Genomic DNA, 18,719 nt, shown 5'->3' on the forward strand with positions numbered 1-18,719 from the left:
TCAAAATAAAACAATTGAAATTAAGATAATGTTTTAATGGTACAGAAAAGTGATATATAGAGAACATATAAATTGTAGACCAACAATTGTATGGTGTGGCATAGTTGCATTTGTGGACCAAACTTGTTGAATAATTAACAAAGGAGTTGATTCGCTCACGTATATGTTCTCTGTTTAGAAGTCGTTGGGTCGAACTTGGGCAAAAGTAGTTTAGATGCAATTAATTATTTTCTATGAGTTGTGGGTGTTAAAATTAATTACATGTGTTTCTAAATTCAATACAAGAATTAGATTAAGAAGAGAGAAAAAAAAAATCTTGTTCAAAGTTTATATTTTTCTATGTATATTGATTTTATTTTTCTTTTCTTTTTTTTTTGTCGAAAGAAAACCATTAAATTTTGTTGAAAGTAAAATATATTTTATTCAATAGTCGTAAAAATTTTTAAGAGAAATTTCATTATTGATAAAGTTTGAAAATTGCCTAATCAGAGAGAAAAAGATGAAAAGTAAAAAAACTAATGTGTATGCGCTATAGGAAAAAATACAAAAAAAAAAAATATCTGAGAAGAAAAATTGAAATTTTTCATCAAATGCAAGGTTTTTTTTTTGGTGATCGTCTCGTATAAATGAATAAAATATTTGTTTTTTGCAAAAAAAAAAGGGAAATTTAATCTGATTACATGTGTATTGATTACCCCTATTTAATGTTTAAGCTATGGAAAATTAAAATTAACGATTCACTGGTTCTTCAATATATATTATACAAGTTGAAATTGAAAATTAACAAGATTATATAATTCTCTTCGTATTCATTTTATTTAATATAGTAATTTAATTATGTCTCCTATAAATTTGTATAACTTGTGTTATAAAATTTGTTATGTAAATTTAATTTCTACAATTTAGCCACATAGGAGTTAGTATAGAGCAATTAAAAAAGAAATATTTTTTCATTAGTTTTTTTATGTATTAGAAATTGTATTTTTTTTTTTTTTTTTTATTAAAAATTGACATAACATTGAATGGTATATTGTAAAATATTTTAAATTATTCGACATGTTTTACGCGACATTTGCTTATGAAAGATAAGGTAGAAATCGTTTTATCTAGTAAGGAAAAAGTAGAAATTTATTAAATTACTTTTATCAAGAAAAACGTAAATTATCAGTTGATACATTATTGATTTTTGTTTAAACGGTTGTAGATAAAGAAGGAATGATTTAAAAATTTTCTTTATCGACTGCTGAGAAATGAAAGAAAAATTAATAAAAAATAAAATACCTGCTTTCTTAAGTAATAATAATAAAATAATAAAGTTGAAAAAATAAATTTTCAAGGAATGGGAAAAATTCTCAAAATACACCTTTTTTTTGAAAAATTAAAAAAATGTTATTTATTTATTTAAATTTTGTGTAATACAATGACTGGTTCATGGACTACAAACAAAAATATTTTAATACTCTAATGAAACAATTTCTGGTAATCTTTTAATTTTACATAAAACTAAAAAAAAAGTTATCGACAATGGGTATTATCTTCTTCTCATCCGTTGATAAACTTATCATAAAATTTCTACTTTATCTTCAATTTTAACAAAACAAAATATCATGGTTACCAGCTGTAGATGTTGAAATATTCTACATTTTTTGATTTTTTTTTTTTTTAAATAAAAGTAGAAAAAAAATAGAAAAATAGTCAAAATAATGATATATTATTAAACTGAACAAAAAAATTAGCCCGTAAAAAATTTCGATTATAAAATTCGTATATTGATTTTATAAAACTTCTTCTTCTAGGGTTTTTGTTCGCGACACAAGGTCAGCAATATCTTTGCCCCTAAAATAAAAAAAATTATTTTTAATAATAATAATAATAATTGAATTAAATAATTAATATAATTATTATATACGAACATTTGAAGTAGATTCGATTTTATTGTTTCCACTTGTTTTTCTTTGAAAACAATTTCCTTTTTCTTTCCATTTGTATTTGGACTTTCAACAATATTTATAGTTTGTTTATTTGCTTTCTTTTTTAATTGTTCCAATCGTACGGAAAATTCTTTCACTTTATTCTCGATTAATTTCATTTCTTCAGCTTCTGCTCTCTCAATAGGCGATAATGAAGGCTCTTTTAAATTAACTAATCGAAGTACCTCTTGTGCTCTGTCAAAAAAAAAAAGGAAAAATGAATTTTTTCTTGATTTTTCAATTAGAAAAAAAAGAAATACCTTCGAGCAAGATCCTCTTGATTATCTTTTATATCCTCGTAGCGTTCTGCTAATTTTTCCGCAGTCTCTTGTAATTCTTTTTTCACATGAATCAAATATTCAAGTTCCTTTAGTTGATGATTTTTTAAGGCTTTTAATGTTCGTACTTTCTTTAAAATTTCTTCTCGTACTTTATCGTGGCGCAAAAAATGTTGCGATCGAAAAATTGTCGTTGCTCGGTAAAGTAACTGAATTGAAATATAGTATTTTTTAATTATTTGAATTATTTTTTTTTTAATTTATGGAATTTTTTTTTACCTCAAGAGAATCACGTGCTGTCAAATTTTGTCGAAGTCCAAGCATTGTGATTGGTTGTGATGATTCGTGTCTTAAAAATTGTTTAATGTATGCGTCAAATGGTTCTTTAGTTACCTGTGAATAATAGTTTGGTGTAAAAAAAAAAATTAATCTTAAACAAAAATAAAATTTATATATTTTTCTTTTATAAATTATACCTTTTTACTGGAACTGTTAATTGGTCGATTATATTCAAATTTTGGCAAATAATTAAAGTCAGCAATAGATAAATTAACAACAAATCCAGTATATAAAAGGGAAATAAGAACACAAGGTTCTCTTAATAAACCAAGACCCAAAATTGGTGTTGCATCATCGAAAACAGTATGTTTTGTACGAGTGCAAACCAAATATTGAGAATTTGATTGATTTTTCAATGAGGGAAGAAACAAATCGAGATTTTCTGTAAAAAAAAAAAAAAGAAAATTTCATTTCAGTTCATTATTTTCATAAATAGATAAATAAAAGTTTGAAAAAACTATTCTACCTTCACCTGCGTCTCGATATTCTTCTAATTGAGAAACCATTGGCAAATTTACAACATGAATTCCTGCATTATGTGAACAAAAATACCTAGAAACATTGAGTTTATGAATTTTTAAATTAATAATTAATTATCTTTTAATAAATTGAATGAATTATTAATTAATTTATTAAATAAGATTAATAATAAATTTTTCTATTAACAAAAAACTTATTTACAATTAAAATTATTGTTTATAATATAAATATACCTTGAACTATTATCTTTGTCTTTGTGAAGATAAACTGGACAAGTATATTTTTTATCGTCGTCATTATAAAAAAGACCCAATTCCATTTCTACGCATTCATAAACATAAAGAGCAACATCTGGGGTATGAAGACTATAAGTCGAACCATATTGAGACCATGTCTTGAAAAAAAAAAAAAAATTAAAAATGTTAAAATAATAATAATAATAATGATTTTTTTGTTTTTAAATAAAATCAAAACGAACTTTCTTTTCCTCATCTTCAAAGTCATCGGGCAATAAAATTGCGTGATATATTTTTCCCGAACAATCAGCTATCACAACAATTGGCGGAGTTGTTTGTATACACATAATCGAACAACAATCAATTCCATAATTATCAACAGCGGGTGGATACATACTAAGTGATCCGAGAACAATTGGCGCTGATGATCTGTGAAATAATATCTTTAGTAATAAATAAATAAAAATAATAAAATATAAATAAAATCATTTTTTTATGTATTTTATTAATATATATTTAATAATTTAAATTTTTTAATTATTGCCACAATGTTTAAGTAATTTTAAATTGTTATTATTTTAAATATTTAAATACCTTGGCGTTAAAATATCGCCTTTTAAAATGAAAACATCGCCATTTCCTCGGAGAACGAGAATAGGCCATTCTATTTGATTCCATTTCATTTTATCAATCTGAAAAATAATAATTCAATAATAATTATTAAATTATTGTCCCGGAAATTGTTTCTTAGATTTATTTTATTTAATATACCTCAATATCTTTATCAGATTCGGTTTGAACACAAGGTGAGGAAAAATCAAAATCAACCGCTATTTCTCCAAGTGATGCGAAACTCGGTATTTTCGAGGGTGAAGTGGAAGGTGTTGGTCCCACTTTCCATGTTTTTAATAATGTAGGAGTTTCACCAATTAGACACTCGTATAAACTGTAAAAAAAAAGTACACGAATAAATATATAATTAATATATAATTATAATTAATAAATTCACTTACTGAAATGTATTTTGCGATGTTAATACAACAAGATGAGAATGATTTATTGAACCTGGATGCCATTTCGCTTTTCTAATTTCATTGGTTGCAAGATGAAAACCAAATCCATCTAAATGATGACTTCTATAATAAAAAATTTAAAAATATAATTTAAAATTAATAATAAAAAGAATAAAAATTTAAAGAAAATAATTAAAAATTTTTAAAATATAAAAATATAAAATAATTTCATTGGAAACGAAATTAAAGCAGTCATAATATATATGTAAAGGCAACAGTAGTAAAGGTCAATTTTCGGTCAGACATTTCCAATTCTTATAATTTTTGTTATAAAGAAGAAATTCTTTTACAATCAAAAATGTTTCAGTGTATTTTAATTATATTAACATTATTGAAATAAAATTTTAATAAATTTATAAATGGTAATAAATTTTGAACTAACATTATTTTTTATTTTTCTGTTACAGAATAAAAGTAAGTGAAAGAGGACTTATTTATATATAGTAACGATTTCAAATGACTTTCGTTTTTTTGTAAGTACCTACATTTAGTATTGTTTTCGGATAATTTTTCCGAAATTAGTCAAAAAAAGACTAATTACTAGTAAATAGTTACTAATTTTCAGTCATTTTAATAATAATAATAATAATAGTGATTTTGAACACCAGATGGCAAAAAATGTGCTTATGGTAGCTAAATGTTAAACTCCCCCCTCCCCTCCAATAATTTTCAGTTAAAAAAAATATATATGTTGAAACTAATTAGTAGGGTTAACTTTACGAGACGAAATCTTTATTGAAAAAAAGGAAAAAAAAGTGATCCATTACACGCTCTGATGGACGTATACGAGAGGCATAAATTTTGATAATTCCGAATTTGTGACGGAACGAAGAAAAATTCTCGGGCGCCACGGCGACGTCCGCGCTTGAAAAGTGGGAATAAATCGTGTTGCCTTTGTCAACGGACCAGTCAACCCAACCTTCCCCTTGTGTCATTCTGGTAAAAACCATATATAGCGTTACCGCTCGCGCTTTTGACTAGCTGGGCGTATGCATACATTTTTATCAATTATTAAGAACTCGGTTCTCCTTTTTCTACACATCGTTTCATTCTTCTTGCTCCGTCTCCGCATGGTTTTATATATATATATATGTATATAATTCTGCTATATGCCAGAGACATTAATAACGGTCGAGCTAACCACTCCTCCCTATATACTCCGCATCCTCTCTCTTCGGACTACCGCGAACCCCCTCTTGCTCCCCCCCCCTGGTTAACATCAACCCTTGTATTATATATACTTTACTCTCTTTCACTCACAATAACATGAGTCTCTCACTTCTCTTTTTCAACCCATGCACAACACATATATACCAATGGCAAAAGCTAGGGAATCTCTCCGGACACCGCGAAAGTACGAGTAATAATAAAATATACGAAATGTGCGGTGTAGATGTGTGACCCCTACGAATCCACTTTCAAAAGGTGGTTTTGGTCCTCTACTAGCTGTATGTGACATTGTCACACTTCTCAAATGCGTTATTTAGCCATTGTTTTAAGATCTATGAGCATAATAGCGCGGGAACTGTCTGAAAGAGTTTTATTACTCATATATTTTATATGGTTAATTTTTTTTTTTTCTAAAATTTTCCCTTTTTAACATTGACAAGTAAATTTTCTTTTTTTTTTAGGGTTTCGTGTGGTTCAGAGCCAAAACCCTTAGTTTCGCTTTGGCGTCCGTCTGTCCGTCGTATACTCGTATACAGTTGTCATGGTAAAAGTTACCATAACAACCGTTACCATAGTATAGTTGTTTTCATAGTACCCAGGTGGAAAAGTTCCCGGTAGTGACTACCGGTAGTCATTACCGCACCCGCTACCTGAATATTCACTACCGGTAGTCACTACGGGTAATTTTTCCTAGACTATCGGTAGTCACTACCGGTAATTTTTCCAGGACTACCGGTAGCCACTACCGGTAATTTTTCTGGGACTACCGGTAGCCACTACCGGTAATTTTTCCGGGACTACCGGTAGTCACTACCGGTAATTCTTCCGGTACTGCCGGTAGTTACTACCGGTAATTTTTCCGGTACTACCGGTAGTCACTACCGGTAATTTTTTTTACTACCGTAAAATTTGTTTTAAAAAAATTCTAAATTTTTTTAAAACAAATTTTGATTGTAATTCCCGGAAAAATTACCGGTAATGACTACCGGTAGTGACTACCGGTAGTGACTACCGGTAGTCCCGGAAAAAATTACCGATAGTGACTACCGGTAGTAAAAAAAAAATTACCGGTAGTGACTACCGGTAGTACCGGAAAAATTACCGGTAGTAACTACCGGTAGTATCGGAAGAATTACCGGTAGTCCCGGAAAAATTACCGCTAGTGGCTACCGGTAGTCCCGGAAAAATTACCGGTAGTGACTACCGGTAGTCTAGGAAAAATTATCGATAGTGACTACCGGTAGTGAATATTCCGGTAGCGGGAGCGGTAATGACTACCGGTAGTGACTACCGGGAACTTTTCCACCTGGGGTAACTGTTTCCATAACAACCGTTACCATAGCAACTGTTTCCATAACAACCGTTACCATAGCAACTGTTTCCATATAGGTCCATTGATCCAAAAAAAATTTATTTAATTTAAATGAAAATTATTTGCTTCAACATTTATTTGAATCAAATAATTTTTTTTTAAAACAATTTTTGAAAAAAAATTGTTAAATACGAAAAATTACAAAAGTTTTAATAAATTTTATTATTCAGATATATTGACTCTAATTTGTAGTCTAGAAATTTTCCTCTACTTTAAAATTGTATTTGAAAAGGGGGGTTGTCCTTGGCTTGGTAAAATTAACATCCTTTTCTCTCTCTCTCTCTCTCTCTCTCTCTCTGTCTCTCTCGCTCTCTCTGACGATGTAGGAAACTCGGACGTAATTTTCAGGAGAATAATAAATTGGACAAAGGGAAAGGAGATACTGACATAAAGCGTGCCTTACGTTTCGATGGTAGAAGCTTTTCATTAGCCAGGGCTCTGCCTGCTTTTTCTACATGTGGGAAAATCACATTAATTTTATGTATATTCTATTGCATATATGTATATATTCTTTTGCTAAAGTCACTTAAAAAGACTCGCTGATACAATTTACAAAAATTATCTCTTCAAATTAAAACCAATTTTATAGTATTTTAAAAAATAAATTTTATTTATTTTTTTTTTTTTTTATATTAAATTAAAACTTTAAATTGAATTAAAAAGAAAAATTAGACTTCTTTTTTGTGTATCTTATAAATATAAGAGGGATAAAAATAATAATAGTGAGAATAAATTCTTTTGAGGAGGGTGAAGGGGTTAGGAACAAAAAAAGGTAGTTCATGAACAATCAGGACTTAGAGAATATCGTGGAGTGAAACAAAAGAAAGTTACCTGCAGGGGCTCAAATCTAATTAAGAAATTCTTACACGACTGTGTCGCACACTGCTTCAAACAATTCGTGTCCTTGATTCGCGTAGAAATTAAAAATAATTTTCCTCCACAAATATATTAACTCTGGACAGAAAAAAAAGGGGTAGAGGAAAAATTTTTCTGTGTGTGTGTGTGTGTTTTTTTTTGGTCTCTCTTTTTCTTTCTTTCGACTTGCAATTTGTAGGAAAAGCGAGTGTACAGAGAGACGGGGCTTTGTAATTTTTTCATCTCTTCTACTTCATCTGAATGATATCAGACGATGGTAAAAGCCTCAGAATATACAAGGATAATTAGTTTTCCGGAATAAATTTTACATATGAGAAAAAAATGTTAAATTTCACTTTGCAAAAGAGTTACAGAATTTTTTTTTTTACTAAAAAAAAAATTTAAAGTTTAAGAAAAAAAATTTTGTTTTTCACATTTAATAATTTAGGTAAATTTTTAATTTCAACTATATAAATATAACGTGAGTAATAATTTTACTTGATAGGTGTGAGGCGAAAGTTATAAAATTCATAATTTATTCGATATTCAGATTAATTTTTGAGACTCGTGGTCAGTCTAGTGTAGAAAACCAGCGATGGCTCGATTTCACGGATGTTACAGAGCGACTCTCGAGATTAACGACTGATTTTCCCTTCTCTTTTGCTTTAAAACTTTTTGTCCAATTTTCTCTCTTTTGCATCTATAAATCTAGAAGAATATCTACTGGTGTGTTCAAACTCGTGCTATCTCTTCTCATGAGAAGAAACCTAAAAATTCATTAGATTATAAATCCATTAATGCTTAATTGCTCATCTCAACGAAATTTAAATTTTTCTTCATGTATGAGAATTATAAATTTACATTCTATATACAGAGAAGAAAAATTATCTCCCTTTAGAGAATTTAGAAAAATTTGTTGTAAAATCGTTTTTATTTTTTTCTTTTTATAATAAGATAATCTATTTCATGTGATTTTTTTGCAGGTGTTTACTTGTCCTACATAAGGACCTACATGCGGTGAGCTAAATAAAGCGAACCGAACTTGTAGAAACTGACAAATGTGTCAAATATTTATTATTGGGTTTTTCCTATTAACATACCCTACTAATACAGTATGATTCAAGACGAACAAAAATAATTATCTATCATTATTAAAACACTCCTGAAGCGATTTTTTAAAAATAGACATTTAATACATAAAAATTTAGTCGATTTTGCAAAACAAAGGAAGTTAAAATCCGAAAATTATTTTTTTGGAAAAGTTATAATTATACCATCAGTCGGTAAGGTAGATTTCTGTGTCGGTAATTTTTTTATATTTTCATTTTTCAAAAAAATTTCTTTACTATCAGTCGGTATGGTAGATTTTCATGTCGGTAATTTTCTATATTTGCAGTTTTCGAATATTTTTACCCTAATGTGAAATAACCCTAATAATGTATATATATATTTTTTATTTCATAAAATTTTTATAAAGTAAAATTCATTCAATTAAAAAGTAAGAGACCAAAAAAAAGAATCGAGTAGAAAAAAATACAAAAATTATCTCCGATAAAGTTAAATTAAGAGTGACCCACGTCCTCTTGTCTCATTTTTCATTCTTGCAAAAGAATGAAATGAATTACTCGCGAGAAAGGAGAAACTTTTCAATTGAATAACTTTATAATTTTTGGTTTTCTTTTATTTCCACGATAACGCCAGCCTTACAGTAATTTTTTTTCTCAAAAACTTTTTGTTAGTCTTTAGTTTATTCTCACATTCTGGCCTACCGTTTTTTTTTTTGTATATTTTGATTATTATCCCTCTCTTTTAAATTTTATATTGTTCCTAAAAGAAAAGAGAGAGGCATGGTTAAAAGTTAGATGGAAATAAAAGATGATAGGATGCTAAAAAGTAGAAGGGAGAAATATCCAGTTGTGAATCCGTTGGAAAGTAATTAGAAATATGGCTTACTAGAGGTAAATGGACCGTGATACCTAGGATAATCGTCTTTCTCTTCTCCCATGCAATTATTCCTTTTTTATTTTCATCTCGAGTTTCGAAAATCTCGAATCAGTTACTCAAATCTGAGGAATATTGTCTTAATTTTTTTAAGGTTATATATTCTTTACTTTTGCACATAATCTTAAAATTAAAAAATAATCATCTGGTCAAGATTATTATTTAGATTGTCTTTTAAAAATTATTTAACAATGTGACTGTATTTTTTTTTTAAATGCGAATAAAATAAAACTAAATTGAGGGTAATGACAGTGTTTCTCTTGAGTTTTCTTCTCGCGATTTAGGTATTCATCGCGTTGAAATTTCGAAAGAGCTATACGTGATTCTCGCGAGATCTTAACGAGGGACACGTAGTGTCAGTTCGTTTTAGGAGTGTCATGATGTAACAGAATGCAGCCCTTGTGATCGTGTGTAGCACCTGTACTTTATGTGCTTTTTACTCCTGTAGCGCGCGATTACTTAGCTTACTCCCTCTCTTTCTCTCTCTATCTGGACGCATGGAAAAGACACAACAGTTCCAAAACTCAAGAGTTCGTTTTATAACCGCGCAAGCACAGCTTGCAATATATATATATATATATATATATATAGATCGTTATTTTGTTATATATAGAGAGAATATTTAAAATGTATTATGTATCTCCTTGAATTCTCATTGAGACATGAATGATGAGAGAAATTCCACGAGGTATAGGGATAAAGATTAAAGAGTTTTTTTTCTTTTATAACCTGTTTTACGGAATAAATGACCCTATTATGTTAATTCAATGCCACATAGTTTCAACGTAATTCGTTAACCCCACCTGTTCATGATAATATTCAATTTCCAAACTTTGTAAAATCAAATAGATCACAAAGAAACTATAAACTATTTATAAAAGTTATAAATTTTAACTCTCCAACTGGACTCTATAAAATCGCACCATTTTGGGAGTTGATTCTAAGAGAGTTAATTTTATGCCTAGAGAATTAAAACTAAGGTATAATCAATACCTCAAATGTTAGTAAACATTACATTAACTCAATGATTAACTCCCTTGTGTTTTAACTCCTAAAAAGAGCGATTTTTATAAAAATCCCATTGGGAGTTAAAATCTAACTTCCGTTTAGATAAATTTTATTCTATATTCAAAATAGAGAGAAAAAAGGTGAAAAATTAAAAACAAAATGTAGTAAACTAAAAAATTCAAATAAATTTAACCCTTTTTTGGGAAGGGGTTAAATGAATTTAAGATTTGTTTATTTTTTTCAAGTTTTAACGTGTCTCTTTTGTTTTCGCGAGCCGGAAGAGAAGTTTGCATCCCGTTAAGGGTTGTCCCATAAAATCGGGATGTTGCACAAAATATATATATATATATATATATATATATATATATATAACAACAACAACGACGACGACGGCGGTATACTAGCTTCTGACGCTTCTGTCGTAATTCATCCTGGTGCTCTGGCTTGCTTCGCCTTCGCGACACCTGCGTCGGCAACTAAGCCCGTTAATTCTTGCCTTGGTGCGTTACTCTCCATCGCCATTGGTTTCCCGAGAATGCAAAGCCCGTCTTCCTGATCTTCGTCCTAACTTCCGGCGACCCGACGATCCTCGAAGTCTTCCCGGGGAATTTCTCCATAATCACGATTCACTGCTCTCTCTCTCTCTCTCTCTCTCTCACTTCTCTCTACACTCTTGAAAGCTTCCGTCAAGAAAACATCCCTTTTTCTCAAAAAAATATTCAACAAAAATTACTGAAAAAAAAACTTTGAAAATTTGCAGTGTCAAAATATAATGTAATTATGAAAAAAAAAAGGATTTTTTCGAAATAGAAAAAAGCTTGAGACAATTCGCAAAAAGAGTAGTAAAGATAGAGAAGTTGAGTTAAAAATGACAAACAAAAGAATCAGGAATTTCCGTATATAGAAATGTGGAGGAGTTGCAGGGACAGACAGACGTACAGACACAGTGAAGCACACGTACCACGGTAATTAAAAGAACCGACAGATGTCTCATTCGCCGTCCCTCGGCTTTTATTTCGTTACAGGAGACGCGTGTCGCGTATTTAAATTTTCTCCTGGTGCTCTCCCTAGAATTCTTTGATTAGAAGCTACAGTACTGGCCACGAATATATTTACGTATAAAATATATACAACGTCGAGGTTATGTGAGACAAGTTGAGAAAAGAAGAAAAGATGTGTATGAGGGAACTGAGAATTAAATCCTCCTCCTCCCCCCTCCGAAAAAAGGTACAATAAAAGAAAAAAATATAAAGTTTCACTATATGAATAAAATAGGATTACAATCTTTATTTTATGGACTGTTTTTTTTTTTTTAGAATTTTTTTAATTAGATTAACAAAATTTACAAATTTTATTTTGTATCGTAAGTTACAATTGGTGAAAATAGGTTAGATGGGATTAATTTCCTTAGAAGTTAATTTGAAGTCTATTTCCCAAGGATCGTAAAGAGTTGAATCGAGCGCCTGCAACCTGGTCGTATATACTAGCATCAGTAACAAGAATCACACAAGGGGGTGGGGGTGTGTTCTACAAGAAGATATGGTCCAATCGCTGCCATGTCGACCTTTGCTCCTAACCACAACTTCTCTATTACCCTAAATGACATACAAAATGTCTTTTACTTGGCTTTATTTACACCCAGTTGCCTTTCATTATTAACCCATTCACGTACACCAAATCTACACACCTATCCGCCATATAAACAACTCGAGACACATTCTACACCTTCAAAATTCCCTGCCCAATTTATTTATTTTCCAATTTCGTTTAAATTGTCAGGATTTACTGACGAGTAAATTGTTTCGTTCACAATTTTTTTTTTTTTTTTATTTTGACTTTCACTTTGACTTACACTTTAACTTACACTTTGATTTCCACTTTAACTTCTATTTAGACTTAAAATTCGATTATCGTTTTGATTTTGTCAATGACAATGTCAAAGTGAAAGTCAAAATGAAATTACACAATCGTAATCATCAATTTTAGTCCAGTTTTCATAAATCGTTGAATATTAGTTATCTAATAATTTTTTTTAATCATTTCACTTGTTAAGACATTAATGAAATATAATGCTTGTATGCTTCTTAAAAGCAGGCACGAGTCGTTTTCCACCCTATAGTATAAATATATATATATATATATATATACACACACCTGATGTGCGGTCAATGTTTTTTTTTTCCTCTCCTCCTCTCAGTACACTTGGTAAACATCCCCTAAGCGTTGAGCCTCGTTGTCCGTGCGGTGATTTTCACCTCTTGCAACTTGCTCATCGAAAAAAGGGTATGAAGCGAGAAGTAAAACAGCAAAGAGAGGCGAAAAAAAAGAGAGAAAATAAAATTGTTGACCATAGTTCGAACCTCTCATGGAGTAAGAGGAGGGGGTGGGAGGAAGTCAACACGAAAAGGGGTGACTCTCTCATCGTGATAGATAATGAGTGTGGAAGAGATGATGAAAGTACACATAGAGAGTGAGAGAGAGAGAAAGAGAGAGAGATGGGGACTATGGATTATACACCCGCACAGCTCGAATATACGAGTTAACCGCGCGTGGTATCCCGAGATTAGCTCGGGTTTATATCGGGATTACATATGTAAAACCATTAGGTTAAATCATTTTTTAAATAAACGCCTCATATGCTATATATGTATTTTTTTGGTATACGCGTCGAGTAACTCGGGAAAAGAGATAGGTGGCGCGAAATATTCGAAAGCACGAAACATTCTCCATATACTTCTAAAAATTAATCTCACCTTCTACTCTCATTTATTCACTGATAATATTATAAAGAATTAACACATGTATAGCGAAAATATCAAGTTTTATAGAAATCAGACATATTTTTGTTTTTTTGACTTTTTTTAGATACACTTTTTTTTTATTATAGTATATAACAAAATTGGAAGCAAATTATATATATAAAACTGTGTCTACATAAGATATTATCAGAGATGGATCGATGATTTTCTCTCTTTCTCTCTTTTGTCAAATGTTTTTTCGAATAGCTGTCGTACGTGACCCAGGTCCCTTTTTTGTAAAAGCAAACGAACATAAATCTGACTCGGAGAGAATTGTGGCGAGAGCATCAGAGCACCGGTTTGCGATTCTATCATTCGTTAAATGCGAGCGTGCGTTCCAAACGACTGAGCCGATAAATAAATGAAAAAAAAGGAGTAAAATAAATGTGGCGAATCAGGCGTGTGCCGGCAATTTTAAAATATCGTTGTGTGACAATTTTCTCACATATATATATATATACCTATGCGTTCGTGGATAATTCATTGACTGTATTTTCCCAAATGAGGGAAAATAAAATTATTTTTGTTTTTGAAATCAGCATTTTATTTTGAAAAAATTTATAGATAACATAATGTAATGGAAAATTTACGTTAAAAAAAGAATATAAGAATAATATTTTGAAAAGAAAAACTAAATTCAAAAGCTTAGGGAATGCCTACAGGTGAACCGTTAAGACTTTACGATTCCAGAATTAGCAGATGGAGAAGGGGTTGGTGAGAATTATTCATAAACGTAGGCCGATTCAAAGTGGTGTTCGTGTTTTGCTAGCTATATTTAGTCGTTGGAATTCCGTCGAATATTACTGTCTGGAATCTCTCGCATAATAAACACATAACGTTAATCCTTAAAACAATAATTAGCTCCAGGAGTAACCGCTTCTTCGTCTTTCTCTGAATCCACTATATATAAGAGACACGACTCTTTTTTAGTGTATTAGCTACCTTGCAATTTAATACTCCTCCACAAATATTCCCTCTACATTATATATATAAAAAAACACAGACATTTTCAGCCACAAATAATCACTAACCTAAAATCTAATTCTAAAAACTAATTATATAATTATTTTAAAAAAACTCACTTGTTATTAGATAATGCATCGTAAATGTAAAAATGTAAATAAATACCGACACAGAAATCTACCTAACTGACTGATAGTAAAGTTTTTTTTTTGAAAACTGAATATATAAAAAATTACCGACATAGAAATCTACCTTGCCGACTGATGGCAAAACTGTTTTTATGAAAAATAAAGATATAAAAAATTACCGACACAGAAATCTACCTTATCGACTGATGGTAAAACAGATTCTTTGAAAAATGAAAATATAAAAAATTACCGACCTAGGGATCTACCTTACCGATCAAAACTGTTTTACCATCAGTTGTTCAGGTAGATTCCTAGGTCGGTAATTCTTTTATATTTTCATTTTTTAAAAAAAACATGTTTTACCATCAGACGGTAAGGTAGATTTCTGTGTCGGTAATTTGTGTATTTTTTAAACAAAAAAACTGTTTTGCCATCAGTCGGTAAGGTAGATTTCTAGGTTTGTAATTTTTATATTTTTATTTTTCAAAATTTTTTAACCATTTTTTTTAACCATCTACAAAATTTAAAATAAATTTCGAAATAAAATTTTTCCAAGTATATATATATATATATTAAAAGATTCATTCTCGGCTGTTGTAAAAAAGCAGAATTCATTTTCATAAGCAATAAAGCATATCTGAGAGTTGAATTAGAGAAAGGAGAGTTATTTTTCTTACTTCAGTCCCTCATTTATGTAGATTTATTTAGCGCAACTTTTCGCACTTCACTTGAGGGGGAGGGTCGCGGGGGGAGGGTTTAGGGGGATATATAAGGCATATTTATACAATTCTCTGAGACTTACTCGTAGGGTTTCTTCGTTGGCAAACGACTTTTGAAAGTCGCGCGGTAAAACATTTGAGTTAACAAGAGGAAAGAGAGAGAGAGAGAGAGAGAGAGAGGGGGGGGAGGGGAGGAGGAGTTGGGTGCCAGAGGATGGCCAAGTGGGTAATAGTTTTAATCCTGTGTCTTGAAGTCTGGATTTGGCGTTGCGGCAGTTAGTGGTTTGCCTGCAAGTGTGTAGGCGATTCTACTTCACGCTCTGATATCATAATCCGAATAATCGCCGTTATTGCCGCCATTTGCTTAATCCGTGCCCCCCTCCCCCCCCCTCTCTCTCTCTCTTACCGCAAGAGGCATTTTATGTAGTCCAATACACACCGGAAGTCTCACCTTTACTTCATTTTACATATAGTGGTTAATTAAGTTTAAAAGCAGTTTTTTTTTTCCTTTTTGCCGTTTTTTTTTATTAGTATTTTAAACACAATTAAATTAAAAGTATTGATATAAAAATTTATTTTTGCATCAAAGATACTTTTAGTATTAAATACTTTCCAAGTTAATTGAAATAAATTTGTTTCTAGATATTTGTATTTGTGATTTTTTTTTTTCATGCGTCATTATAACTATATATAAAATATTCTATAATTATATAAAAATAAAACATTTTTAGCATTAATGAAATATGAAAAAAAAAAAAAATAAATAAGGGAGATGAGATTGTTGTAAGCTCACACATATATATACAATGGTAGAGATCCTAAATCCCTGGAGATTCGTTCTAATGGTCGCACAAACTTGCTAACAAAACTATTTGCCCGCGTGTTTGTACATTTTGCGCCATAGTACGTGTGATCATATAAATTTGACTACCTCACCCCCCCCCCTCCTTGCCCCACTTCCCTTTTGAGCTTGTTCATTCTAGCTGTTTCTTAAACACAAAAACTCTGCTTCTAAATCTCTGCCCCCCAAAAACTTTGCCACTTTCCAAGAGAGAAAAATATGTTTTTATTAATAGGTGTGTACCTCGTTTTAAAACCAACTCTCTCTCTCTCTTGAAACATATATATATATAATATACAACTATACTCGTAAGCTTATTGCATTTTGCATTGGTTTTAATTTATTTTATTTCTAGAGGTCTTTAAGGCATTTTAAGGGTGAATCACTTTTTGACAGGGTTAAATCATTTAAAAAAAAAAAATAAAAAGATTTTATTAATCGCAAGAAAAAAAATTTTGTAACCTTTTTTCAGTGAGGTGTTTTGAAACCTGTGTAAGATTGAAATATATAAAATTTTAAAATAATAATAATAATTTGGATATGATTGTAAAATCAGCTTTCATGGGAACTAGGATCGCATTTATCTCTAATAAGGCTTTTAATTGCGTGACGTTATGATCATCCGTAAGATTAGATCCTAGGAGACGGTGAAACATAGAGAGTGAGAGAGAAAAGAGGGGTGGGGGGGGGGGTAAAGGATAAGAAAGCAGTGGGTGGCTAAAATGTCGAGATAGTAGTCGGTGGCATGTGTTGTTGATGAGGCGGTTAGTATTCAGCGGTGCGTTCTGCCCCCGGAACTTTTGAAAACTAACCAAGTAAAGCTACCTTAATTCCATAAGCGAGAGAGAGGAGAGAGAGAGAGAGAGAGAGAGAGAGAAAGAGAGTAAGGATCTTAAGGGGTTCGAGAGCGTCATCGCAACACCCACTTAATTACCGGATATTAGGAGGCGTTGAGAAAGAGAAGGACCGCGCGAAAGTCAGAAATTCTCTCGCCAATTGCTCTCTCTCTCTCTTTTCTTATCTCTTCAAAAATCGCGCACGCGACTTAGTCGTTAGTGAAAGATAAATATAAGGAATCTTAGATGTCTGCTCACCACTTTATCCACACAAAATTCTAATTCTACACTATATGAATTAAAATTAGATCTCTTCATTAAAAATTAAAATTCAAAAATGCTTTTAAAATTCTAAACTATTTTAGCTTTTTAAATTTCGCCCTTACAAAATCAATTTATGTATTAAAAAAAAAAAATAAAAAGTATACTCACATGCAGGAAATTGAGTTTCTTCCTCCTTTAAATGCCGACTCTTTACCCCAACGTTTTGGCAATTCAACAACAACGATTCCCAAATTGCCCCAAAGAATTAATTGTGTCACCAATTCATTTATAACCAGATGAGTAACTTCAAAAATTGGCGGATCCGTCAAATGTAGAGACTGTAAAAAAAAAGAAGGAATTTTATAAATTTTTGCAATCCTCTTAGTTTGTTGAAAGAAAATTTTCATGTTAAAAAAAAAAGAAGAAGAAGGGTCTTTGTCTCTATCGATTAAAAAACTTTTATAATACGATCCCCTTATAGCTTTGTTTTCCATTCTGATTTTGTTTTTTTATTGCTCCAACGCGGGTATAGCAGGTGCTTCTGTTCTTCGGGGCGGATATTTAATTTCGCGGGGAATTTCTCTTTGGCGACGAGTTTTCAAACTAACAAGTATATATATATATATATATATATAAGAAAAGGAACATCCTTGTGTACAGGTATAGAATATCGGGCGTATATCGAGAGGCAATTACTTTCAAAAACCCGCAGGCCTCACTGAAATGGGGATGCATCATTATTATTGAATCGTGTTCTGCAACTTTTCTTTTTTTTTTCATCAAGAAAAAATTGAGGGACAAAACTTTAGTTTTGATTGGATATTTTAATAAGATTCAAATCTAGTTTTGGAGTATTCTCTTTAGAAAATAATTCTTTGGCCTGATTGGAAAAAAATTTTTTTTTTTTTTGACGAAAAGAGAGATTCTGGGTTTTTAGAGACACAACTCTCGGTGTTAGTAACACATTTATTAAGAAGCTTGAAACAGTGGCTGAAGCCACCCAACTCATTTCACGTGACCCTATACCAACCCTCATTCACTTTCGTAGCTGTCTACTGTCCCATCCGTGATACCCTGGAGAGAAGGGGGGGGGGGTGAAAGAAAAAAGACGTCACATTGTCGACGCCTTATTAATCCAGAGGCACGAGGAGAAAGAGAGGGGTACTTTGAAGAAATTAAAAGAACCGAGAGTATAATGTGAATACATCCATTCCCTGCTCAAAAAAAAAAAAAAAAAAAAAATACCCCATTCCCCTTTTCCGAAGAACCATTACCATTTTCGCTCCGTGCTTCCTCGCTAAGTACCAGACAGATAGACATCTTGAGCCTTGTCACGCTCTTTAAAATCCGCTGTTTTCTTCGCGCGATCCTTTTCATTTTTAATGCTC

The 18,719-nt window shown here is 31.1% G+C and overlaps 1 protein-coding gene across 2 annotated transcripts in view; it reads right to left on the reverse strand.

Annotated features, from left to right (window-relative positions):
- Positions 1-1,695: 1,695 nt before the first annotated feature.
- The window catches only part of LOC127277356 (nuclear pore complex protein Nup88), a 57,957-nt gene continuing 40,933 nt past the window's right edge, over positions 1,696-18,719 (reverse strand). The window contains exons 2-13 of one of the 2 annotated variants that reach the window (XM_051298446.1): positions 17,500-17,669; positions 4,317-4,439; positions 4,075-4,249; positions 3,898-3,995; positions 3,546-3,732; positions 3,301-3,461; positions 3,060-3,139; positions 2,725-2,969; positions 2,528-2,641; positions 2,231-2,457; positions 1,914-2,165; positions 1,696-1,836 (exon numbers count right to left, since the gene is read on the reverse strand). In XM_051298446.1, the coding sequence (XP_051154403.1) occupies positions 1,776-1,836; positions 1,914-2,165; positions 2,231-2,457; positions 2,528-2,641; positions 2,725-2,969; positions 3,060-3,139; positions 3,301-3,461; positions 3,546-3,732; positions 3,898-3,995; positions 4,075-4,249; positions 4,317-4,439; positions 17,500-17,669 (1,893 nt within the window). In that variant the 3' untranslated portion in view covers positions 1,696-1,775. Of the gene's footprint in view, positions 1,837-1,913; positions 2,166-2,230; positions 2,458-2,527; positions 2,642-2,724; positions 2,970-3,053; positions 3,140-3,300; positions 3,462-3,545; positions 3,733-3,897; positions 3,996-4,074; positions 4,250-4,316; positions 4,440-17,499; positions 17,670-18,719 lie in introns of both variants that reach the window. The other variant, XM_051298445.1, reaches the window with a different exon arrangement.

The sequence above is a fragment of the Leptopilina boulardi genome, unplaced genomic scaffold, assembly GCF_019393585.1.
Source record: "Leptopilina boulardi isolate dan_hultmark-lab unplaced genomic scaffold, ZJU_Lbou_2.1 LbouV2_165, whole genome shotgun sequence".
Classification (NCBI taxonomy): domain Eukaryota; kingdom Metazoa; phylum Arthropoda; class Insecta; order Hymenoptera; family Figitidae; genus Leptopilina; species Leptopilina boulardi.